Source organism: Lonchura striata, chromosome 6 (assembly GCF_046129695.1).
Source record: "Lonchura striata isolate bLonStr1 chromosome 6, bLonStr1.mat, whole genome shotgun sequence".
Taxonomy (NCBI): Eukaryota; Metazoa; Chordata; class Aves; order Passeriformes; family Estrildidae; genus Lonchura; species Lonchura striata.
This window is the reverse complement of record NC_134608.1, coordinates 33,807,682-33,834,193: the sequence shown is the minus strand read 5'-3', so window position 1 is coordinate 33,834,193 and position 26,512 is coordinate 33,807,682. Positions and strand designations below refer to the sequence as shown.

At 39.5% G+C, this 26,512-nt stretch overlaps 2 protein-coding genes across 2 annotated transcripts; one reads left to right on the top strand and one right to left on the bottom strand.

Moving 5' to 3' along the window:
- Nucleotides 1-1,073: 1,073 nt before the first annotated feature.
- SLC39A9 (solute carrier family 39 member 9) lies at nucleotides 1,074-19,362 on the bottom strand. Its single transcript, XM_021547079.2, has 7 exons — nucleotides 19,146-19,362; nucleotides 15,256-15,364; nucleotides 12,050-12,241; nucleotides 9,557-9,625; nucleotides 9,079-9,164; nucleotides 7,187-7,321; nucleotides 1,074-5,465 (listed from the first exon to the last, which is right to left on the bottom strand). The coding sequence occupies exons 1-7, from the start codon at nucleotides 19,239-19,241 to the stop codon at nucleotides 5,235-5,237; spliced, it is 918 nt and encodes a 305-aa protein (XP_021402754.1). The 5' UTR covers nucleotides 19,242-19,362; the 3' UTR covers nucleotides 1,074-5,234.
- A 467-nt stretch (nucleotides 19,363-19,829) lies between these two features.
- ERH (ERH mRNA splicing and mitosis factor) lies at nucleotides 19,830-26,512 on the top strand. The gene is made up of 4 exons (XM_021547081.3): nucleotides 19,830-19,939; nucleotides 22,932-23,019; nucleotides 24,080-24,200; nucleotides 26,026-26,512. Exons 1-4 carry the CDS (start codon nucleotides 19,937-19,939, stop codon nucleotides 26,126-26,128), a joined length of 315 nt encoding a protein of 104 aa, XP_021402756.1. The 5' UTR covers nucleotides 19,830-19,936; the 3' UTR covers nucleotides 26,129-26,512.

The window sequence follows — 26,512 nt, the reverse complement described above, 5'->3', positions numbered from 1 at the left end:
CCAGCTTTAGCAGCACTTCTGTCGTTTGCTTCAGTTCTCCTACTGACCTTACATGAATCATATTCTATTGTGCTTAAGCCAGTATAAAGAGATTACACTTTCTTAAGTCCTACAAACTATCCTATTACACAAGTCCTATGAACTATCAGAAGAATCAAATCAAGCAACCAGCTGAGAGGATTGCTTATTGCTTGAGTCAAAGAGCTAAAACAGTGTGTGACAGGATCTTAGGCAAGTCTGTAGACAGCAAGCACAGCAGAAAAACATAAATCCATTTTTTTAATGAACTGCTTATAAACCATCTCTATCAAGTGCTACCTCTTAAATGGATGCATGAAGTTTGTAAATGCATTCATCACTCATCCTATAACAGCACCATTCCCCTTTCTCTTCTCTGAAAATGCAAGTCTAAATCCCAGTCCCGCTTAGCGGGCAGCTGAAAAGTATGGAGAACATCTATACACTATGCCAAACTCAGCAGCTCTAAGAGGAATCTCATCAATGTATACAAATACTTGAGAGAAGGGTGCAAAGGGGATGGAGCCAGACTTAGTGTCTGCGTTTTTGGTTTGGGACTGACGAGTTTGAGAGCACAGGATGGAAAAAAGATTATTTCCTTTACCTCCAAAGGGTCCTCAAGCCTTTTAAAAGTGGTCTGGAGCCATCATCTCTTTGCTACCCTCCAAAGATGTCTCAGCCTTGTAAGCTCCAGAGATTTCCCTGGAGGTGCAGGAGGAGATAGCTTCAGGGCAATGCCAGCCCCTAAACACTCTGAGAGAGACACAAGTTGCCAAATGCCCAACTCAAGCAGAGCTGTCACATCAACTCTGCATTAATATCTCTGAACACATTCAGAGCCATATCCAAATCCACCGGCTACACTGCCGCCCAACATGCAGTGTCACATTCCAGGTTTGCAGGAGGTGCTCAGACATCATGAAGAAAAGCAGCAAACAAATTCTCATAAAAATAAAATGCTGTCTGCAATACTTGCATACCATTTGAAACTCATTCTTTTCCTTAGAGCTGTCACAAAATCCCATGCAATAAATGAAAAGCCAACTCCAAAACACTGCACCTAGTAAAAATTTAATATAATAAAACAAATTGAAAACGGCAATATTATTTTAACCATTCACAATTTAAGTGGAAAAATTATAAGGCAGCCATTCATGGAATGATTTTGTGTACAAATGGTTTGGAAAAAAGACATTAAAATTATAGTTCCATACATGGAGAAACATGTAAGGTAAACAGCAATGACCACACAATGTTTTTCCCTGGAAAGCCAAGGCTGCTAAGAGATATAACAGTAAGGAAAAAAAAAAAATTTAAAATAAGTTTGATGTGAACAGGAATCTGAAATTTGTGGTAAAGAATCCGATATTCATCATAAACTCCCCCACCACACTGCAATCACTTCGACTCCTTCCACCCTCAATAGAATACAAGTACACTTTCCTCCTCTTTTCCCAAGGGCCAGCACAGAACAGAAAGGGAGCAGCAGGAGCATTAATTCCACATCTCTCTCTTTTCTGCAATCAGCTGATACCACATGGACACACCTGCTGCTGTCAAAAGCTCCTTGAAGGCTCTGAACTAGTTCCTGAATAAACACAGAGGTTTTCCTGGGCCTCTTGGGTAAGATTAGCCTTTTATATACTCCACCTGGAAATAGTTCATTGGACTTAACAGTGGGTTTTCCATGTTTAACACCCAGCCATCTTACAAGCCAAAACAATAAAAAAATCCCGTTGTGGTGTGACAGCTCTGCCATCCTTAAGTTAATGCCAGCGCAGCTTCTGCCTCTGTCACTGACGCTGAAAAAGAGATATTTCCCTTCTTTATATAAGGTACAATAAAAGCATTAGAACAGTAGGGGAAGTACCTGAAGACATGAGGATCATCAGTAACAGCTTTAGTCCAATTCCTATTGCCAATTAGGAAATCATTAACTGAAAAGAAACAGGTGATGAGAAGATTATAGATTTTCTAGGGCAACTTACAGAAGGAAAGTGGGACATGGCTGGCACTTGGTTTAAGCATTTACCTGCTAGACCTACTGCCACGTATCTCATAGAAATAAAAATGGGCAGATGCTATTACAGAGAGAATAAGCGGAATTTGTTTGCACCAAGGTCTCCAGAGGAGTAGAAAATGATACCAGATGGCCCTGACTACATGCAATGCTTGTATTTACTGTGACAGATGGGGAGATAGGTACAAAGAAAGGGCTATAATAAAATGGACCATTTAATTTAACTCATTAAAATACTCTATGTCGAGAAAATAATCCTCCATTTGGTACTAAAAATTTGGAAAGGTTTGATAATATAAAATTTTACATTTTCCATATCAACATAACCAAAAGCTTCTTCGGTCACTGCAGTTTCAGTCGGATTTGCAAATAATCATTCAGTGATAACAGGCAGCCAAAACAACTGCTCTGGCTAATTCTAAATGGGTAGAAGAAAAAATAAAAATCACCGAAGTCTTCAGTCACTTAACCAAATTCCAAAATATATGTTTTTGGAATTTTTGTGCAAATTTTGAGTTGCCAATGTTTTCATTCAAATTCCTTCACCTGCTGCTACAACCTGGCCTCTATACTTCATTAATAATTAAACTGAGTATTACCATTTCTGATGGATGCCCCAGAAACTGGAAACATGATGTGAAAGACAGAAAAATGGAAAGATGACAAGACGTCTCAGCAGTGATTAATACACCAAGGTTATGTCAGCAGTGAAAAGTCTGGCTGCCACACCCTCAGCAATACACACTGATCCATGTAAAAAGGTACTATCCACATGCTTCAGCCAGGAACAAAAAGTATGGAATGGGAAGCCTCTGTCAATCTCTGCCATTGTTACACTTTGTAAGTGAGGCTGAAGGGGGAATTCAGGCAGGGTGTCAACTCCCAGGGTGGGATGCACATGCAAGTGACAGGACACAGTTTAGTGTAGCACTAGGTGCTTGCATTTCATAAAGTAGTAAGTGTTTATTCTTTAACCTATCTCCTGCCCTTGCAAACCCTGCAGCTTATGGAAATGGCTATGTGGAAAGATTAAACATGGTAAAATAGTGAGATTATCAGGGAAGAAGGTCATTAGGGGGGAATCAGGAAGAACAGAACTCCAGAGTAAACATCCCTGTGTATCATTTGCACGCGTTAGGAACCTGTCCTGCTGAGCTTTTTAAACCAGTAACTTGCCAGCTGCATTACATATGTTGTAAAAATCCCAAAACCAAAGCAGACAAAAAAAAAATCGAAAAACAGGATCCCATTCACATCATTAATTTTGCAGTGGCTTTTCAGAACACAATATTGAAGGTCTAATATTTTTTAAAAATGCTTGTTTAGGCCTGAAGCACTAATTCTATCCGAAAACACTGTCTTATGGGAAAATATGACTTCTAATAATTTTGCATTGATCTTACATAGTAAAACACACAAATGACCAAGCACTCCTGGGAATCAATACTAGGTTCAATCCTTGGATACATCAGTATTGTTACAGAGCCAACAGACAAAGCCATCACGAGTCCAAGAGCCAGGCCATACCCATTACTCTCTGAACTAACAGACAAACAGGACAATAATAAAAATGCAAAGAAGTTATGAGGCACAATGGGCTCTGCAGATTAAGTAATAAATGCCATGACAAACAGTCACAGTCATTCATATGAAAACAAGCAGCACTTCAGTTAAGAAGATATTTCTTCAAGATTTTTAAAATTAAGAATAGAAGAAAGAAAAATAGGTTTGGCAATGTTATCTTCAAAAAGTGCAGAAAAAGTATAGCTTAAAAGGGGACCAGCATTAAAAAGTTTTCCCCTAAAGAATGAATTTTATGCTGATTCTGTGCATGTCAAGCATTCCTGACTTTTCAATGCACATTAGAGTATAACATGTTTTGCATAAGGGAAATGGTGCCTGGTAAGACAAAGCTGTGCCTTGAAAATGGAGGGATCTTTTACCACTCCTCTATAGTGAGAGACATCAGCAATTGGCAGAAAGTCCTCCAGTAGATTCACCAGAATTAATACTTATCAGTAAGAGGCAAATGAACAACTACCAAAGGAAAAGCAAAATGTCTAACAGGTCCACTGGGAACCCACCAGATTGGTTTTTGGTGGGTTTGAGTTTTTGTTGTTCAGAACTCCTTTAGAAACACTTTGTATTCTATCTGCAGCATAAATATTTAACTAAACATCTTGTTTTGTTAGCCGTAATACCTTTATTTAGTGAAAAACCCACACAGTCCTCCATGGATTTCAGCAGTTCAGATTTTTGAAAATGAGCTAATAAAGTTCTCTGGTCCCTCAACAGCTGTCTCCATCAGATTTCTACTCCTCAGAGCCCAGAACAGCTCTATTTCAAAGGGCACTATGAGTATCTCTCTCAACAGAAGTATTAGTGTATCTCAGTAGCCAATACATAACTCCTGCTGACATTTTTGGTGCTTAACATTTGACTGACTGGGCAGAAGACTATCTCCCAAGAAACACTGCGTTTTAGAATTTATTAACAATTGAATAAACAATCAAAACACTATTCTCCTTGCTTCTATCCTTTGTCTTAAATGATGGAATACACTGCAAAACTCATTTGCACTTTCTTAAACAGCTGATTTTTTCCTCTAATCCTATACATTGTCTACATAATTTCTTTCCTATCAAGTGACACTTCTGTGACAATAGCAGTGTTATACAGAGTTCCCAGTGTAGCCCATTTCTGCAATACAATTAGTGACAAGCATCACAAAGGCCAGTTGCATTGCCAGGACAACACAGAACCAATGGGGGAGAGCCCCCTTCTTCATTAGTGAGACTTCAACCTCTCACAACACAGCCATCCTTGGGTTTTGCTCTCAGCTGTAAAAACTGAACTGCAGGATACTTTGGTGATTGCAATTTCGTGAAGAGTTGCTCTGTTCTTCCCTGCTCACCTTTCTTAAACTTCAAGTTCCATCTTCCCTGAGAATAGGGCCAGAAGTAACAATTAAAATAGCAAATGTCTTCAGAAAAGAAAGTTACATATAATTTGTGTCCGGCTGCCAAAGTACATTTTGCTACACTAAAAACTTTCCCAATATTCCTCATTTTGCAATCAAGATTCCCTCTGAACTCCATAAAGTGGATGGGATGAATGATGGGTAAAAGAATGATAAAGGGAGCAGCAGACATTTACTGCTCATGTCTTATCGAGGAGAACATTGAAATTTGAGTGTTTAGTGATGATGTCCAATGGACAAAACTAGAGGAATAAGGCATCCTAATACTAGGGCTGCCACCTCCAGACGACTGAGTCCTTTTCCTCCAGTTGATTCAGGTTTGTGGCTATGAGCAATTCCTCCCACTTCTGGGAGAACATGAACTGTGGCAACATAAAGGAAAGTCCCAGCAGAAAACAGCATAGCAACTCCAGTGGCATTGACTTCTGAAAGGGCTTCTTTGCTGCTCTGAAACACAAAGAGCAAAAAAAAGTGAGAATAGCAGAAGTTTTTCGATCAGTAATAAAAATAAAAATCTCTCAGTATCCAGGAACAGTAGGATTTCTATCAAGTCTCATCTCACAATGACAATGGTTTAGTGTGATTTTTTGTGTCTTGCACCTTACATGTGCTAACTGGCACCCTGAAGTTGTAGGGGCAGAAAGACATCCCTCCTGCTAGTTACTTCACTTTGGACTTACAAAAGAAAAAATCCTTGCAAAAGAACTCTCAGAAAAGGAAGAAAGTCAGAGTCTGCTGAAGCATCTTGTTTGATCAGCTCACAGCCAATATACCAAACAGGTTTTGAAAAAAAAATTAAAATTCATATTGCAAAGCCACAAATTTTAGGGAGGATGTTCAAGGTTGACTTTTTTCCTCCCTTTTTCTAAACAAGGGATTCAAAAAAGATGTTAGCATTTAAATATCTTCTCCACTGCTCTTGGGAACCAAGTCCCAGAACATCACTCATTAAATACTTCATTTGTGTGTAAAATTAAACACCCAAAACTTTTCCAGCATTTCCATGCAAACTTCATGAAGAAATGCATCTTCTGCATCAAAACTGAGCACCTCTTCACCTTCATAATAGGATTAAGATATGCTACAGATCAGTAAATGCAATGAAATGCAAACCACATATATCAGATTCAAACGTTTCTTCAATGCTTTCCAACTCAGGTGTAATCTTAGCTCTTGTGTTTACTCTCAGAAAGATATATCTCAAACAGAAAGATATATCATCTGGAACTACAAAACCATTGTGACAGCCCAGATGCCTTATCAACTCTCTGTTCTTTCTGGAGGGCAAAATGTAAACTCAGTCCTTGATGAGGACACTTCAAAACAGTGCTCAAAGAGAATTCTCTTTTCTATTTACAGACCAAACCTTTTTTCTTGCTGTCTTTTATACTGTAATGCCAAATATAATTCCTATCCAGCAAATAAAGGATTAGCCCAGATGATATATTTAATCTTTCCTATCATGCCTTGAGTTTCATGAGATCCTGTTATATGCTTTACAACATGCCACCATAGTGTATCACCAGCAGGACACACCACAGCTGAGAAATACAGGAACATCCCAGGATATGCTAAGAGAAGCAGAAACATTTAATTTGGACAGAGATGATAAAGTCGTGTGCAGTGTCCCATTTCACAAGCCATTTGTTGTACAGACCCAAGACACAACGACGCTTTATGAAGTAAGGCACAAAGACTGTTCTAGCTGAGGACTCCACTTCTGACACAGACTTCGAATATAGAGCACCACTTCTGGGATGGTGGGGTAAGCTAGAGGAGATAATTTCCTATATACATATTAAAAGAAGAATGCATGCAACAATGCTGAAAAATACTTATTTAAATATGCATCACATAAAACCTGCTATATGAATAAATTTTTCTCAATGGGGAGCAGCAGAAAGGATAAAAACCAGTAATTAGACTTTAAAAAAAAATATACCAAACTCTATAAAGGAGTTATGTCACTGATTCTGATGTGAAATGGATGGATTATTATTTGTTTTGTGCATTCATCTTGTTACCTTTTCATCAACTTTTCTTGTATCTTCATTCTGCTGAATTTCTCAGGCAGTTTGGAATTATGTAATATGAAACTCATATCACAGTCCTTTCCCCAAGCTTCACCACTAAGCTAGATTTTGGGCAGAACAAAACCATGGACCTACCTTGCTTAGCCCTAAGTATGTCACCATTGACATAACAGGTGCTGCTAATGCAAAGACCAGCAAGTGTTTTCTGATTCGATTCCGTTCAAGCCCAGCGTGCATCAGGAAGGAAACCAGGCCAAAGGCAGCTGGTGCCTGCAAAAAGCAATATTCACTGCTAATACAATACCTTCTAAAACCCCCTGAAAAATGAGAAAAGGTTGAAGTACAACTTACTACATTGAAATGGACTGAAATGGAAGACATTCAGGGTGGGCACTAGTGTGCTGCAGCTAACCCAAATTAACAGCATTCTGCAGACTGCCCCACCTTAATAACCAAACTTAATGGAAACTCATGTTCTGGCTATCAGAAAACATGTACTTGTGTAGTCATCATAAATACTAAAATATTCATTCTGACTACAGTCATTGCTATAATTCCTAAGACTCCACCTTAGGAATTATCAGTAATGTCCTTTTTCATCCTGTTACTATCACACATCCTTAGATAGACAGTTTTTCCATCTGCTGTAGGAAAATTCTACAATTAAGATGGGGAGGGAAACAGTTGCCCAAAACACTTCCTTCTCCCTCTGCTGGCATCCAGTTTCTTATCCAAAAGGCATAGATGTCCCACTACTTATAGAATTTACTATACTTCTACTTGTATAAAGACAATAGCAATCCACCCTGACATTTCTGAGGTAAGACATAAAATTAAAATTTGGAAATTTTTATACACAGAATTTTTTTTTTAACATAGAAGGAAATCATGAGTGAAAAAAGATGAGAAAGACAAAAGAATCAGAGAGGATCAGAATAGAAAAAAAGACACCAGAAAAGAAATAAGTTTCTCTTCTATTACTGAATAGTCATAGGCAAAATTTTCCTCCTCTAAAATTGTACCATTCCAGAAGGCAATTAAGAACATTAAGAATAGCAAGAGCAAGTTTCACCTGGCAATAGCCATAAGTTAAGCTCCAAGAGGAGACAGTGACATTGCCACCCTCAAAGTTATGTAAACCACAATTACTTGTATGAACATCAAAGAAAAACAGAAGAGATATGCATTTCCTAACATCTTGAACATGTCTATGTATGCTTTCTGATGAATTTAACCACTGAATTTTAACCACTGTAATCCATGTATATGCCACCATAAGGCAAGTTTCATCTGTACAGGTATATTTAGAGCCTACATAGCCACTAGGTTCACATTCATACAAGTATTCAGCAAAGATCTATCCAAGAGCCACTGTTTGCTAGTTACCATCAGCAAAACATTTGTTTTCCTACAAAAATGGTATATGAGTAGTGTTGAAGCTACTACAAGAGAGGTAACCAGAAGCTAATTGTTGTGATTTAATACTCTGATATTCAATGGTTTCAAAAGACTAACCCTTCAAGCACTAAAACCCTTCACAACAAATATCCTCCCCATTTTCTGATGAACATACAGAACCAAGACTGTTGTAATCAGCATGAAACTGCTTTTCCTCCTAATGCACTAGCATATACTTCTGTGCCTCTTACAGCAATAATAACCTAGGTTTTTTTGTTTGTTAAATAAACACTACCTTACCAGCTTCAGAAGAAGTCAGTGTGAAGCTGACACATTTCTTTATGAGCTACTCTTCCCTCTCAACTTTTGGGAGACTTTTCCCAACCTCTGCCTACTAAGGTAGGCAGTCAGAACTGTCTCTCACACCCCATTCAGACTTAGCATCAATCATGTGATCTTCAGTCATACTTCATACCTGTGCTTTTTGGTCCCTGACACTGTACTAACCTCTTAATTTCAATGGCATTAATCACTTCTGTATTACATCACTAATTAAACTGTAGATCTTTAGCAATTCCTGTGTTAATAGTCTTTTGAAGAACAAGTAAGATTTTTTGATGGTAACTCACCTTGTGCAACATAATTGCAACAAACACTATCAACTGGACACTAGTCTGAGAAGTAGAAGCTGCTGCACCCAATGCAACGCCATCAGCTGAAAAAGGAGTGCAGAGTCATGGATTATTCTTCTACAACTTCTTTCATACAACTTATCAAATCTGTTAGCGTGTATTGAAATATAGCAGCTAAAGGAGTCAGCAAAAGAATTGAAGAGGCAGAGAGTGAGCATCACACAACCTTTCAGATGGGAAAAACAAAAAAGTAAAGAGTAAAAGATAAAATTCTCTACCCAAATAAAACTCCATGAACCATCTGAGCTCCCAGTTAATTCTGGGAAAGATCCTTAGTTCTCCCTGCCTTTTCTTTTTCTTTCTTTTATAAAAAGCCACCTCCAAAAGCAAAGCCCAAATGTCTCCATCATACCTGAAGGTGACCCACACAGCAATACATATACTTGTCAAGCACTAATAACAGGTCCCACATTACCTGCAGCATGGACTACTAATCCCAGTGTTGTGGTGATTTTGGAGTTGCCTGATCTTGCAGCTTCTGGATCTGAAACAGTCATGAAAACAATTATGATAAAGAGATCAAATGAATAAATTATCCTAGTAAAAATATTGTAAGTATCACTACACACATGTCCCTCCAGATACTTAGGGGGAGATTCAAGACCACCAGCCTCTGTATTTTTGCATTAGATTTACTGCAAAATAGTTTGACACATAACACCTTTAAATCACCTGAAGTTCAGCCAACAAACAAGTGACAGACTCAAGGATAATTCTTTGAAATTTGCAGGATCTCTCACATAGGCAGAAGCAGATGTTTTTCTTAACCTTGAAATGAAACGTTAAAGGTCTGTACCACCAAGAAAAAGAAAAGCTACTTTTGGATCCCAAGAATTCAGAGCTGCTTCAAGAGTTAGGATGATTTTTCCCCACACAGCTCAAGGTTCGTAGTTTCCTGCAGGTGACAGTCTGGGTCAGTTTTTGTTGCAGCAATTCCCTGGCAGTTCCTAGCACACAAAGTCTACTTGACATAGCACCAGTTGCAAAGATTTCCCTTTGATGCTATACACCAGAAAGGAGAAATGCAGCCACGGCTGTTTGAGATCCAGTGTTTTGACCAGAATTGCCTGACATTTGCAGATTAGCAGGGCAACATCAACATCCTCCACTACACAACCAGAGGTGAAACTGTTACAGAGAATCACTGCGGGTGAATAAGCAGGGTTGGTAAGCTCTACAAAGTACAGAAACATCTTATTATTCAGCTGTTTAATTTCAGATAGTTTGAACAGCCATGACAGAATTATCCCAGTGGTCTGTAAAAAATCTGTAAGCACACCTACACTAACAGCAGTGATGCTGAAACAGAAATTCCAGTCCTTTTTCCTCCTGCATTGTCCCTTACCCCCTAAGTCTCTCTTCATTCCCAGGTACACATGTAGTTTCCCAGTGAGTCAGATCTAAAATAATGCATCTTCTTTGGTCAGCTTTATCTTCTGAATGAAGGGGAAACCATGTGAGTAATTAATTGCATAAGCTGCACTTGCATAACAGCAATGGTATACTCATGTGAAACAGGAGGAGATATTCACAAAAAACGTTTCCTTTACAATTGTTTTGGATTGATTGGATTTTTTTTATTATTAAACACAAAGAATCACATTTGACTTCATACCTTCATTCTGGCCTACTGAATTTTTCTAGTTTAGGCACAGTAACATCTAGTCACTTGGTAGATAATAAACTACAAGACACTGATTGGTTCAAGAAAAATGTTTTTCTTCAGTAGCTTTAAAAAGCATTACAAAAACACAGCTACATCTCCTGTGACAGGCAGAGGCTAAATAAAACTGCATTTAATATTCTATTTTGTAGCCTGTATTTGTAACACAGATCACGGTCTTCTCCTGCTATTTGCTAGGATCAAAGACACGGAAAAGGGTCATAACCTATACAAACCAAGGATCCTCTTGGAAGTTGCTCACCTGCATCTCCCTGATATCCTCATTGCCAGTGTTTCTTTAGAACAGCTCTGAAAATCAGCTACTCATGGCTATGGCTCCATTTACACTTCTTCAGGAGTACATGAGTGACATAGCCCCTGCACTGGCCTTTCATCTGTCCCACCACAGGAATCCCATACAAACAAGTTGCACTGTGAACTGACAAGAATCCAGCCAAAACATATCCCCCTACCTTTGTATGTGTTTCACTTTTCCTTTAAGATCAATTCAGTATATTTTTCAGGGCCAAATTCCAGCATCAGAGGACCTTGTGTGGGAGAAAATGAGCAGCCAAAGGCAATAAAATACCTTTTCAAACAACAGAACACCTTTGGTGCATTTCAAGCTATACTCTGAGCATGAAGTCACAGGCAAGAAACAAAGGCAACTGTAGGCATTTTTAGAGTCTTGCACAAAGCTGACAAATCTTTACATAAGCAAGAAGTATTTGGAAGTATGTAAGGCTATAGACTAGTGTGGGAGGTCCAGTTATGCAGTTAAAGTACCAGAGTTTACATCTAAACATTCCTGCCATTTTATTTAAGGCAACTTGCTCTTCTTTGCAAATTTTACCTACATATATGACAATTAAGTAGGAAAAACAAACTAACATAAGACTAACCTGAAGTTTTTTAAAAAGCCAAAGAAATCCCCTATAGGTGATACTGTAAAACAGACAGTAACTGTGTAAAGTGTCAGTGTCACAGTAAAGTGTCAAGTCACCCTCTGCCCCTACACCGCATGTGCTCACACATGTTATTGAGGAAAGCTCTCAAATTATGGTTAATTTAGAGATAGATTTCCAGCTTACATGGACCTTGGTTTATGGCTTATGTTTTTAAAGTACCTACTGAAACTCTGGATATGAGTGGACAAATTACACCCTGGTAGCATAAAAAAAAAAAGAATTCAACTTGTTAATTGAGACTAATTAGCAAGCATAATTGAAGTGAATCTTTACTTACCATCTGTAGAGTGCACATGAGAGCTGCCTATCTGATCCACCAACAGCATGAAGACAAATCCGAGAACAAGGGACACACCAATGTAGGCGTGCAACCGGGAATGGTCGTGGCCATGCTCATGTACTGCTGGGATTTTTGCTACCTTCTCGGACTCCATCGCGTGCTGCATCTCGCCCGCTGGGTGATGCTTTCCTGTGACAGGCAAGCAAACAGATCAGGAGACTAAACATGACATGGTCACTTCTTTCCTCCTCTGCCAAAAGCCTTCTTCACACTTTCCTGGACAATACACAAAACTCCTTGGTTATGGTCTTTTTTAGATAATGTTCTTAGCAAAGCCTCACACATCTTCAGCATGGAAAAGCAAAGAAAGCATTAATATGTTATAAGCCAGGTTGCATTTTAAATACTAATTAATTCACAAAAATTGCTGTAAAATTCCCTTTTAACTGAAGTTGCCTGTTTTGTCAATATTCAGAGATACTGTCAAGCAGTTACTTCATTATCTTCACTTAAGTGAGAAAATACAGGATGAGGAGATAAAATAGGTTCCCTCCACTAAAAGATTTAATACCATCTTTAAGAAGATTAACTGATGCTGAGATATAAATAAGCTAGTATTGATATACCCCATTGATACAGACTACAACAATAGTTAAGTCAACCACACTGACCTACAAATGTCTAAGTCCTGGGGATGAATTATGCGTGGTTTCCTTTCCCTTCACAAGCCACTAAAACTTGTCCGTGTTTTCTTCATTTTTAGGTCTTTTGGATGGCAACTACTCTTCAGAAGCTTTAAAAACTTATACCAAGAGCTTGACTTACTCTAGTAAGTCACTGTCTTGCTGGAATATTCCTAAATCCTCTTGGACAAGTGTATGTTCATCCCACCACGTCACAATGCCATTACTACAGTCAAAGCACATTAGAATAAGCTTGGTAGCAAATATTTCAAACATATCTTTGCTGAACAAGATTGATTGATCAATAAAATTGCTTTGGACCACACAAGATTTTTGCCATCTATATTATTTGCTTCAGATAATTTCAAGACATATAACTGTATAACTCAGGGCAATCTTTCTGACAGGGATTATACAGTTTCAGCAGTTAAAACAAAGGACTGAAGTCAGCAAAGGAATTTTATTTGCTGGTAGCACCCAAACCAAGGTTTCACTACACAGATACACAGGTTTATAATCAAAGAATAATCGAAGTAATGATATGCTATTTGCTCTCAGCCTACAAGGTTGAAAATTAGAAGTTATTTATTCCATGGCCTGTTTACCCACAGGTAAATACAGAAGCAATAGCAAATTACTTTTGTATCAATGGAAAACATTAAAATGCTTGCTAGCAAGCAACCAGTCAGAGTTAAGCTACACCTGACAGAGGGAAAAGAAAGATTTCTCTTTTTGTTTTTCCACTTATATACCTCAATGTTTCCCTTAGTTGCACCTTTCTAGGTTTAATGATGTAAATAGGTGAACATGAAAATAAAAGAGAAAGCTGTTCTCACAGTCTTAATTTTGAATATTCTATTTTTCTAGGAAAAAATCTTATAAATTTTTTTTGCAGTTAAATCTGTAATACCCATTAATTCTATCCTTTGCAGTATAAAAAAAATTCAGACAGACTATTGTTATACACAATACTGTGAATTAGACATCGAGTCTGAAGCCATTCACAGACACTTTTTTCTAAGTAAATACTTCTGCTATTACTACTGCAGTACTGTGAAGTGTCTTTTTTTTGCCATATACTAAACAAAGTTACAGCCCATAGAGCTCTACACAGCAAGCTGTTTAGTCATACATGAACAATATGCCCCATTTAGTGAAAACCCACAAATGCTCACAGCAATTGTATTCACTGCTAGCTGTACCATTACAAGAGAAAAATCAGTCTACTCAGAATTAAAACCGAATGGAGAGCAAACCCACAACTACAGCTCATTAGAGACATCGACATCAGAGTGCACAAATTATAGTGCAGTATAAAGGCATAATTAGAGCTTCTTTCACTTCTTGATAAAGGATGATTTTATGTATTCTCTTCTGTTTATTCTAAATCTAAGCAGAACAACATAAATTTAGTGGAAGCTAAAACAATATACATTAAAGCATATTACTAAAATGAAATTTAGAAGTTTAGAAATGCAAAACCCAGCACTACAGGAAAAGCAAAGGACTACAGTTACCTCTCATTCCCAATTAGCAACAACAGTACACCAGATGTTTGCAAGTTTCTCTACAGCATCAACTTTATAGTGCTTTCCCTTGCAATCAGTAAGCCACTGCCTTTTATCTTCAATGTTTTGATTCTGACCATACTGGAAAAATCTCATACATGCAATGGTCATCTAATAGCACAAGTCTCCAAGCAAAAGCAAAATTTAAAGTGACTCCAAATAGAGGTGATGAGCCCTGGCTATTTGAAACAATGCCATAACCTCAAACTGAGGTCTGTTAAGGCTTTCGGCTCAAAGACACACTCCACACAAATATCCCTGCAAGACACAATCTCTGGTCACTTTGAACTCTTCATTAGAGAAAATGAGGTGGTTACAACAGTGACAGCAGACTAAAACGGGATGATTGAACACAGAGATTTAGATGTATAATGTATACCACTAGGCAAGAAGAAATGCCTGCTACTCTGTAAATTAGCCCTATATAACCATAACTTTCAGCTAAGTATATTAGTTCCAAGATGCTTTTCAGCTTCAGAGGAAATTCTTATTAGGGTAGGGACACAGATTTGTAAAACACCTCCTGCAATTGCTTTAATGAGAAGCAGCCTAAACTACAAAGAGAAGCAGTAAATACTCCATAATTTCATTCTCTGCCAAAGGCACCCTTACACCTCCTTTGAAGTTCCAGTGGAAGTTAAACTCTCCCCAGAGCAAGAAACACTACACATGACCTGTCGTAAAAGGCTGTTATTCCATGAACAGTACAATATCCAGACCCACAAATGATTGGATAACTCAGCAAGAGTCACCAATCTGCAGACTGATCATATCCCTCCATGTGCAATATCATGCCTATAGTAGCTTTGCATTTCTATGCCTGCCTTGTGTCATGCTGCTCTGAAGCTCTTCTATCAATCTCATCTTAAAAACTCTAAAAAGAAGCCTCAGTATATAATAACACACCATGACTAAGTTATCTTGAATGAGGCATTCTGGGTTTGGTTCTTACCCTCCAAAATGTCTTCATAAAGTGCATGTACTCCTTCTGGCACAATGACAGCCAAGGCAGTTCCACACAGGAGGCCAGCACCCAGAACAGTCACCAACTTCAATCTCTCCTGCAATTAAGTACAAAACAAGTATAATCTTTAAGAAAGAAAAAACTTTCTTTACTCTCCCTTATTAACAGATGTTGGGGAAGGGGGTTACTCGTTACATAAATATTGAGAATTTTCAACTAAACCTTAACAGCAATATATAAACCTAATGTTTTTATAGTAAAGAATAATAGTTTTATTCATATTTTTGGAATCATTTCTATAACAAAAACCAAGTTTTTCAGAGTTATCTTCCTAGTTATATTCTAGTCTGGGGCAAAAGGCTGAGATATATCCTCCTCCCAAATGAATTACATTCTGTTTCACCAAGAAATTCACCAATTCACTTCCTTTTGACTATGCTGACAGGCTGAAGTCAAAGCCACATACTAAAAGCCAATTGTTATGATATAATAGAGTCTAAAATATAACAATTAGCAGAGGCCATTGCTCATAATTTCTATAAGAACCCCCATCATACAACATATAGCAACCACAGGAGTTTAGATACTCCTAAGAACTGTGCAGCACATGTTCAGTGGCAGAATCACCATCATCTTCTATGTTTAGTGAGAAGTCTGAGCACCACCAAAACACTAATGATAACTACTGAGGACCTAGAGAGAGAGGGCAGCATTTGAATAGCAGGAAATCACTTGTTGCATATCATTTTTATGCCATCACTCTCCTTCATCCACTATAACCACACAAACAGTTCAGTGTCAATGAAATGTGCAACACTTGCACAGAAGCAGGAGGCATTAGGAGATGCACAACCAGCTTCCTGAAAGCAAGCCAAATATGACCATAAGGGAACAACTGCAGCATTACTGGGGAAAACTCCAACAGTCATATGCAAGAGATGAAAACAAGTGTAAAGCTCCCACAAACATGCACTGTATACTTGGACATAGAATAATTACACTTGGCAAATTGGCATACAATGGCAATCTACACGAGAAGATAAATTTTCAACATTTGCTGTTCAAGTAATTCTGCAAAAATATAGTAACATACAAGGAAAAAAACATTATTTTTATCTGCAACACTATAGTATTTTTTGCATACACACACACAGAGTAAAGTGTCAGAAGTAATACTGATTAATTACAACTGCAAATACATGGCATAGCTTGCCTTCACTCAGGCACCTGTGAATTTTAAAGATCCATTAAAAGAATACAGACTAACAAGTTAATTCAAAGTAAGTCTCCATCTCATTTTCAGTACAAAATAGTTGCTTGTAGTGAATACAGAAATTTAGTAAGAACAACCTACATATATAGGTAGAAGGAATACACCTTTATACAAGAAATCAAACCATTTCTGTTAAATACACTTGCATGTTAAAAAACAAGAGCAACACAGTAAGCAGTGCTAAAACTCTACAGGAAAAATTTCAAATTAGCAAACCGCTTCACCATTCAGTATTTTTTTAAGTCTGTAGGGCACTGAAACTTTTACTTGGACCTATCAAAAACTCACACCTACTTTCAGGAGGAAGTGACCCCAGTTCCTGCCTCATGTTATACCACCAAAACATTTCAACTGCTAAAACTTCAATTTAAATTTTTTTTTTTATTTAGACTACAGTTTAAGTGACAGCCTCAGAATTGGAAGAGTGCTGTCTCCAGCCCAAAATTAGACCAATAGAGCCCTGTATATTAGGATTAAAGTGAAAGGGTACCTCTGCACACAGAACTAAGGCACAGCTCTCTTCAGTTGGCACCTTTCATCACTCATGTTTAGTCATACCTGGCTTTCCCAGAGTTTTATACTCTCACCAATATCCTAATCTAATTGAAATAATAGAACACAGCATGAGATCAGAACATAAATAATAAATTCCATGGCAAAAAGGAATCTGAAGGAATGTATTAACACTATTAACACATTAGTGTATTAACACTAATGAATAATTTTATTGTTCTGTAGTATCTGGGGTATACCATGCACAGCATTCACTTTTGTTTTCAACTCAATCATTACAAATGGCCAGTGGGAAGAGGTATTTTTACTCACTTTGGCTACCTGCAAAACTTTTTGCAAACTATAGAAAGGACCGTCCAAACAGTCATTTCAGTTTGAAATTGTCTTTATTGCAGATTCCTAACCAATAATTTTAAACAAAACAATTATAACTTCTAATTAGACACTTCCAGGATTAGCTGGGATTTGTACATCATGTGCAGAGATATTCTGCTCTTTTTAAACCAGCACTGCATGCAAACCCTTAAAAATATCTAAATCAAGTGTAAAACCAACTCTAGAATCTCTGAGAGCTTAAGATAGTAATAAACTTGACTGCACATTGCATAGTGGTGGTTCAATACCACACACACAAAAGGCTAATTAAGTACATGATTACTGCTTAGGCAGTTTTGGATCCACAACAGATCTGTATTCCTGCAACTCCTGGAAGCCTTGAAAAGTTTAGGAGACCACTGAATGAACCACACTGCATCAACTACACAAAGTAAACATCCAGACAGATCAAGAACCTTAACTTCAAACAACACTGAATATAAATTAAGAGTTAACAGGTGACTATCAAGCACATACATGACGAAATGTAAAATTAAATTTAAAAAGAGATAATATTAGCACACAAGGCAGTGCTCTCAGCAAATGTGCAAGAAAACCTTTTGTGGGCTTCAGGCAGAAATGAGTTTTAAAGAGCAAGACAGTGGGAGCAACAACACTAAAGACACATAAAGGAAGGTCCACCAAAGCATCAGATGAAGCACTGGCAAAACAGAACTCTGCTGATGTTCATGTGAACATGCCTGAATAGAATGTTAGGTTTCAACTCATTTAGCTGAGCTGTACTTATCCTAAAACAAACAGCCTTTTCTTCCAAGCTGCTCAAGGTCTACTGCTCCCAAAGCCTCCAAGTAATGATGGGACCAAAGGACAGGTGCGAGCAGCTCTCTGATTTAATGGAAGACAAAGGCAAGACAAGGGAAGACAAATTTCTACTCCAGCACCCTGCTTCCCAAAAGTAACACTACTTCCAAGAGAAATGGGAACTCCTCATGAGAGTGCTCTTAGTACCATAGTACAACTAAACTCTCACTATGCCATGCCTCTATAAAATAACCATCATTTAGAAAGAAAAAAACCCCTCGGGTACCAGAGGATATTAGGAATCCTACAGAGGCTGTGACAACCATGCTCACCTCAACAACTATTTCTTAGAAGCACACAAAGATGTTTAACCAGGAACTCCTGTACTGTTTGGCAACTTACCCAATCTTTGAAAGTTTCCCTCTTCTTTAAGTACCTTATTTATCCAAGATATTTTTCTGAAAGAATGCCTTGAATTACATGGGGCAGTAACTCTATAGTAATCAAAGAGCTAAGATTTAACTTTCAACAGTGAAAGCTGTGAGCTAAAATGTGAATCAAAGTTTTTCTGACAATATTCTTGGAATTGTTTTAGAAGCCTTAATTTGAGTAGCCCACAGGCACATAAGAGATAATCACTGACTTCAGCCATTTCTTACACAAGCTTCTAAGAATAGCCATGCTTATTCATGTCGTTACACTACGTGCTGAGAATTCACTTCACCTGTAGCAGAGACCCGACTCAAATCTAGCAAGTTTAAATGGCCACTGTGAAACAAGCATAATTTTACACAGTAGTTTTGAATGAAAATTAATACTGCACTCATAACTTTTAAAGATAAAGCTTCACCCTTAGCAGCGTTGCCATATTGCAAGGGGACGGCACCAACTCCTACTGGGAGATCTCTCTGGTTTCTCCCTTAGCAACCAGCGCAGTTTGGCGGAGTTGTCTTACCTCGGAAAAATTAACCGCCAAGGGGATAATTCCTGCCACATAGCAGGCAACCAGCATGGCCAGGGACAGCAGGCAGATGGAGGGGAAGTCATCCATTTCGCCGCTTTCTGTCCGGTCCCTTGAAGTGAAATCCAACAGCAACTTTTCCACCTCCCAGCACGCCTTAACCCGTGCAGCCACGGAGCTCCCGGGAGAGGCTTTGGGCCATGTCTCTGCGCCCGGCGGCAGCGGCCGGCTCGGCCCGCAGCCGGGGTGCGCGGCCGGGCGGGAGCGGCTTGGCCAGCGGCCGGCGGGCCCGGCCCTCACCTGGGCGGGGGAACTTGCACCCGCACCGTGCTGCGCGCAGGGCAGGCGGGAGGGAGGGCTGGGGGACAGCGAGCCCGCAGGCGGCTCCTCGCGGCGGGGCAGCCCCAGGCGGGGCCGAGGGGACCGTGCGGGACCGGCGCTGCCAGCCCGTTCCCGCGGCCGCTGCCCGGCGGCCAAGTGGCACTCGGCGCTTCCCCTTCCGGGCCGCCCCGCCCCGCCCCGCGCGCTGCCCGCCTCCAAGATGGCGGGCGGCGCCTCGGCCCGCGAGGCGCCGCGGGCGGCTCCCCCACCAAAGATGGCGGCGGCCGCGCCCCGCCCCCGCCAGCCTGGCCGCGGCCCCGCGGGCGCGTGCGCGCGCGGCGCTCTGGCGCGAGCGGCTCTATGGTGGCGGCCGTTGGCGCGGCGGCGCTTCCGGCGGGCGCGAGGGCCTGTGGGGGATCGCCGCGCGCCACTTCTGCCGGCGGTGCTGAGGGAGCGGAGCCGCCATGGTGAGAGCGGGACGGGCCCGCCGCGTTCCGCCAGCGCCGCGCCCGCCGGGGCGGCCTTCCCTTCCCTCCTCTCCCTGTTCCCCGGGTCACTGCGGGCGGGAGGGCCGCGGCCGCTGGTGCGGGCCCGGGCGGGCGGCTGCACGTTTTGGCGGGGCAGGGCCGGACGGGGCGGGAGCACAAAGGCGGCGGTGGCGCTCGGGCAGCGGGGCGCTGGAGGCTCCTGCCCCTCTCCCCCAGAGCCTCGGCCCCTCTTGGGGCGCTGCTGGGATCCCAACGCTTTCCTGCGAGTGTCGCCCGTCGGACGAGCCGGCCTTAAATGGCTGATCTGCGATTTCCATGCTGCTTTCCCTGCTCCTCCCCTCTGCTCGAAGGAGGGAAGGGCGGGAGCTGCATTTATGGGCACTGGGAATGGCACGCTGAAGCTCAAAGGCCTCCCTATTAACGTGGTTTGTTGCGTTCATCTAATGAATTAAGATGAGCTGAAGCAAGTGATTGCTGTGCAGTGGGAGGACAGCCTCTTGTCGGTTTGCAGCGAAGTTTCATATCTGCCTGGTACTTGCTCCAGTGCAGTTGACTTCGGCCATGATGTGCAGCTGCAAGCCCTGTCCCTGTTGGCCAAAATGAAAGGTGGGCCTTAGGCCACTTTTTCTGCTTGGCATTTAGGTGTGTGCAGTATGCGACTGGTTGGTATTTGCATTACTGCACATCTTACCCTTATAATATGTGTATATCTTCCACTTTTATTGTTTCAGGGCGCTTTTTTTTCCACTTTATTGTCAAATACACTACAGTTGGTGGAAGCCTCTTTGGGCGGCAGATGCTGTGTAGCTTTAAGTCCTGCTGGTTTGGCTCTTGGCACTGCTTTAACCAGTTTTACAGGGTTCTGCTCTCAGTAGCAGGAGCAATTTCTCAAGTGCTCTCCAGAAGTTCAAAATTGGTATAATATAAACCATGTGATTCCTCATTCTGTGTCCTGCTTAAAAGCAGCGAGTAAACTGTGCTTTTAAGGAAAATGCAAAGAAATTCAACATTATGTATCATCATAGTAACGGTCCATATTGGGCTTCTCCAGACGACCTGGTGCTAATGCAGAAAGGTTTGTGGATCTTCCCTTGTTTTGGTTCTGTCACCTAGGCTCACAGGGCAGGTAATAGGAGACTTCCCTAAGGCTTCTGAGCTTGTCATTAATTTGTACCTACGTGGTAGGACAGGACCAGCAATTTTATCAAATCCAACAAATTTTCCTTTAAAGTAAAACAATGTCAAGTTCCCAAAGAAATGTTTGAAAAGCATTAATTCTACAATACACGTGATCCAGTGGTATTAATTTACATATTTTTCTGAGCCAGTATCTGATAATGGATATTGTATAGTGTCTGAAGTGATAAATGGCTTAAAGTCAGAAGTCTGAATGACTTCTGCTGTGAAGTTCTGAAGGAACTGGCTTACGTGTCTGGCTCACTGATGTTTCTATAATCTGATTATTTGGGTAATTTCAGAATTTATACATTCATTTAGCACTCCTCAGTGACCATCTAACTAAAATGATAGTGCTGGAAAAATTATTTTATGGTAATCTTTGCCAGTCATTTGGACTCCCTGCTAAGACATGCCTGTTCCAAGTACTGTGCACTTAGGAACAGCCAGATACCAACCCACCTTGGGGAATTCCCTTCAAGTCAGTCATCCTCTGGCATACATGAAAGTGGATTTAAATTATCTCCTCTCCTTTGTATGGTTTTTGTTGTTACAGTGTGCAGCTCAGAATTCCCCTTTTTTCCATTACTGATTAGATAAAGCCTCGCTCCTTCTTTTTCTCTGCATAACATTTTCCTGAATTTCTCAGAATCTGCTACTGCTGTGTTGAGACAAAGAACTGAAAACTGTATTCCAAGGATGGGAACACTGTCAGTTATGGGATAAGAATTTGTCCTGTTGTTTGGGTTTTTTCCTGTAAATCCTAACATTTGTCATTTCTCTTTTCTGTCACTGCTTTTCATGAGCACCGAATTGGTATCTTTACTGATTTCCAAAGTATGGGTCAGGATTTTTCTGTCAGCTGCTGATTAATCTAAGACAGATGATATCTGCAGATGCCTTTGTGTTGTGTGCTCACCTCACATATTACCGCTGAAAATGTTGGATCCAACTAGCAGCACTGGAAACGGCCATTTGCAGTATGCTTGCAAACTTTCTGTGGTATGCAACCTGTTAATGAGATCACAGATTGTGTACACTTCAAAAATCTTGCTTTTTTGCTCAAATTACTTGCTGCAGCCAAGTAAAAATGTTATGGAAATAATGGAAGCCACAGAGTGTACAATCATCTAAGCCTTTCCCGCAGAAGAACAAGCTTATGGACTCCAACATTTGGAACAGTTTTCTGTGCCATAATTACTGTTTAAGTAAACTCATTGAAGTGGGAAAAACCAGTACATCTGTTTTGCAAGAAATAATCTTGAGTGCTAAGTACAGATTTATTGTATCACTTCCCTTGAAGTTAAATTGATAACTTAAAACAGCTAATTCTGTTAAAATCTTTCATGTGAACATGACAATGTTGTTAAGTTGGGTCCCCTCTTTGCTCTTTAATTGGGGCATTGGAAATTTTACTAACAGCTTGCATTTGGAATTAAATAAGTAAATGCAGTAATGCCACAGCTCTTATACATTGACTTTATTGCTTTGCTTGTCTGTCTAAATAAAAACTGTTCCTGTGGTATTTTTTTTTTCAACACAATAGCTGTTTACTGGTGATTTTACACATTTTAAAGTTCCATAAGGATTGATAGGATCTGTTGAAAACAAAACTAACACAGCTTACATATATAGTAAATGCTATGTGGAAAATGTCTGTGTCCTCGATTGCTAGTCTAGTGTTTCACTATTGTGCTTCATTTTACTCCTTCTTTCATATAAATAACTTGATTCAAACCAAAATCATTCAAAGTGTGCAAGTAACCTGTATTTTTGTGTTTGTTTTGTTTCCCAGTCTCACACAATTCTACTTGTCCAGCCTACCAAGAGGCCAGAAGGCAGAACATATGCTGATTATGAATCAGTGAATGAGTGCATGGAAGGTAGGTGGATGCAGACATGGAAGTTAAAAACTATTGTTAAAATCCTCTTTTTGACATATTCACAAACTTAATGAGAAAATAAGCTGTTTTTCAAAAGTAATTCACAAAAACCCTCATGCTTTTAGCTTATTAATGTTCTAGCAAACTAAAAACTAGTTATTATTTGTTTCTAAAACTTCCTTTTTCTATTAAATGTCTGGTTTTGATTTAACTAGATGAAACCACATCCAGTTTGGGAGAGTAGATAATATTCTTTCTGGGCTCATGCAGCAGACCTGTTTCAATGCATTTGATTGCAGGATCAGCAGTTAATTCTCAGTATTCTTTTCTTAGCACTGTAAGGCAAAGTTTGCTGCTGGAAATAATATATTAAATAAAGGATTGTGTGCAACTGATGCATAACATGCAGTCTCATGGCACATGTGCCAGAGTAAAGATCCTGCAAAACTTTGATACGCATAATGAGCGTGGAAAGAAGATTGAAATATTAGAGCTGTCATTCACTTAACATTAGTCTTGCAGGAGGTTTTGTGAGGCAAACAAAAGTATAACAAAGACCACGTAAAGTCTCTGCTCATTTTAGTACTACATTCTTCTCAAATGTATCTGAATTTAGTGGACTAGTTTAAATAAATAAAAGTGCTTTAAATGTATATACACATTTGTGCTGTCATTCTTGCCGCAATACCTTGTTTGACTCTTGGATCAAGAAGGATCATTCTTAAGAGTTCTTCTGTTTCTGAGGTGTTTGTGTAGTAGGAATATATGTTCTAATTGTTGTCTTAAAATTATTAGAAATAGTTCCAGATGTCTGTTGGAGCTTACTGCATGAAAAGTTACATATTTGACAGCACTAAAACTTTTCTTTCCATGCATCTTACCTGGATTTATAGTACTATGTTTCAATGCAAATTGCTAGGAACAAAAGTATTTCAGCTCTAGAAATTTTGATTGTTTTTATGGTGGTAATTTCTAAACTTTTATTTGTGGATCAAGAGCTGAAACAGTTTCAGCTCATAGAGTCTTTAAATATTTCATGGTTAATCTTGTTTCTCTGTAGGAGTCTGTAAAATGTATGAAGAGCATCTGAAGAGAATGAATCCCAACAGTCCATCCATTACATATGATATCAGCCAATTGTTTGACTTCATTGATGACTTGGCAGACCTCAGCTGTCTTGTGTAAGTTCCGTTGTACAAATCCATTTCAGTGACTTAGGAAAGTCAGAAGTCTTCCCTCTAAACTCTTCTGTGTGAGTTTAACATAGTGCTGTTTTGTGTGGTTTTTAGCAGTAACTGTAGTGCAGCAGTATTGCAGCTAGCAAGTTGCCCAGTCCAGTTAAGAGTATAGATATAAGGTACCTCTAAAAGAAGGCTTAGAAACTAATGGTTACTCTTGGATTTTATTTACATTGAAACTGACTGAAATCCAGCAGTTAAATACAGCTGACTATTTTATTACTACTAGAATCTGTTGAAATTTCCCTTTGTGCTGTTGGTCCAGTTCCTCAGGAGGCAGAATGGCTATAGAATTTTTTTCAGCTGAGAGCAGTACTTGTGGTAGGGTAAAAGGCTACAGAAGTGCATTGCAGCCAAAAATTTGTTGTGCTCAAGATGCAGCAAGATGAAAGTTTATCTAACAGACTGAAACTAGCCACTTGTTTTAGGAGGTAGCAACTGTTTTCTAGGATAGTCTTGTGCCTTTCTTAATTAGGCTTCTAAAATCAGTGTCATGTCAAATTCTACTTCAGCTTATAGTTTTCCACCAGATGGCACACACAGCACAAGGTGTTATAAACGTGTTTTGTGTTCATGGAAATGTCCTGAAGTACTTGATGTCTGCTCTTGCTGTATAGCATTATGAAAGGATTTGGGGATGGAGAGTAGAAATCAGTAACTTTTCCTGAAACTAGCATTTTTTACATTGCACTAGAACCACTGCTGTATGAACATACACTGAAGCTCTTTCTTTGGCCTTGATTCAATCATGCTGGGGTTTAAATAGTAAGACTTCCTTAGAAACAGCATGCTTAGGTTTTTTTTTCCTTAGGTTTTTTTTTCCTTAGGTAAGAATTACAAATTGTTCTGGAATTAGTTAAATTGGGATTTTTACTTACCTTCTTACCACTGTCCATCTCACCCTTCTTATCTATCAGAAATAAAAGTACAGCAAGATTTAAAGACTGACCAAGACTTAAGTAGTTCTTGAGTCATTCACTGAAAGTAGCGTCTTCATGAACAAAATATTCAGCTTTAATGATTGAGAGAGAAAGGAGGGCAGGAGCCTACACAGAACTTCTCTCAGATTGCTTTTGGTTTTTAGTCTCCTGTTTTAATTCAACATGCCCTGAGTAACTGAATTCTCTGGCCCTTGCAAGTGGACTGCTTTTATCAACTATCCTTCAGTAGCAAAGAAATGCATCTGTGGATTCTTGTTTTCAGTTTGCTATTTATGAAGTATCCTTGTTAGATGTAAGCTTATCCTCAGTACCAGCTGGCAAGTATTCTTTGTCATCCATCTGTGAATCCGCCTTTGCTTCTGGAAAAATTTGATCTTAATAATTTTCAAAAAAATTCCACACAGAAGTTGAACACTTGAAAACTTAAATCTTTGAAGTAATGTTGAAGAAGTGTTTGACTTATTAAGACAAATTAGATTGTTTCCTGGTGGAACTATTCTTCTGCAGGCTGAGCTCTAGAATACTAAGATTCTCTACTTGCTGTTTCCCTTCAGTAATTAAATGCATGAATTAAAATGTGAACACAGTGGTCCAGTCCTCAGTAGTGCTTGGAGCATCTAGCTTTGTTTCAGGCTCAGTCTGAACTGCTGGACAACTGTTTTTTAGAGAACAGAATAAATCCATTAGATAAGTGGCAATTCCCATCTACTTCTGATATTATCTTCTGTATACCACTTGCTACCTCATACACTCGAGGACAATTGTTTGTGAAGTTCTTCTGGTAGATGTACTACAGAGCAGACTGACATTTCTTGTTTCCTTTGCAGTTACCGTGCTGATACTCAGACATACCAGCCGTACAACAAAGACTGGATAAAGGAGAAGATCTACGTTCTCCTCCGCAGGCAGGCCCAGCAAGCAAGCAAATAATGGGGGCACCATTGCTACACGGGTTTGGGGAGGGTTTGGACAACAGGTGTGTACAGAGTGTAGTAGTGAACGTTTTGTATTATAGTCATCCTGTTGCCATCTTGATAAACTTGTTAGCCAGGACTGATTGTATTTTTAGAGATACAAGGAATTTGTTGGATTTGAATTTTTTTCAGTGTAAATGGGGAAGAAAGTACAACATCTTCAGCAGAATTTTGGGTTTTTTCCTCCAGTTTGCTAATGGTCCTACCTTATTTGAACCCCTGGGGCTGTTCACATTGTACTTCACCACATTTGCTGTATGTGCCCCTCCATGGATTTTTTACATTCAGTTATGTCCTTGAGATGTCTTAATGGGAAATAAAAATCTACCCTTTAGTTAAA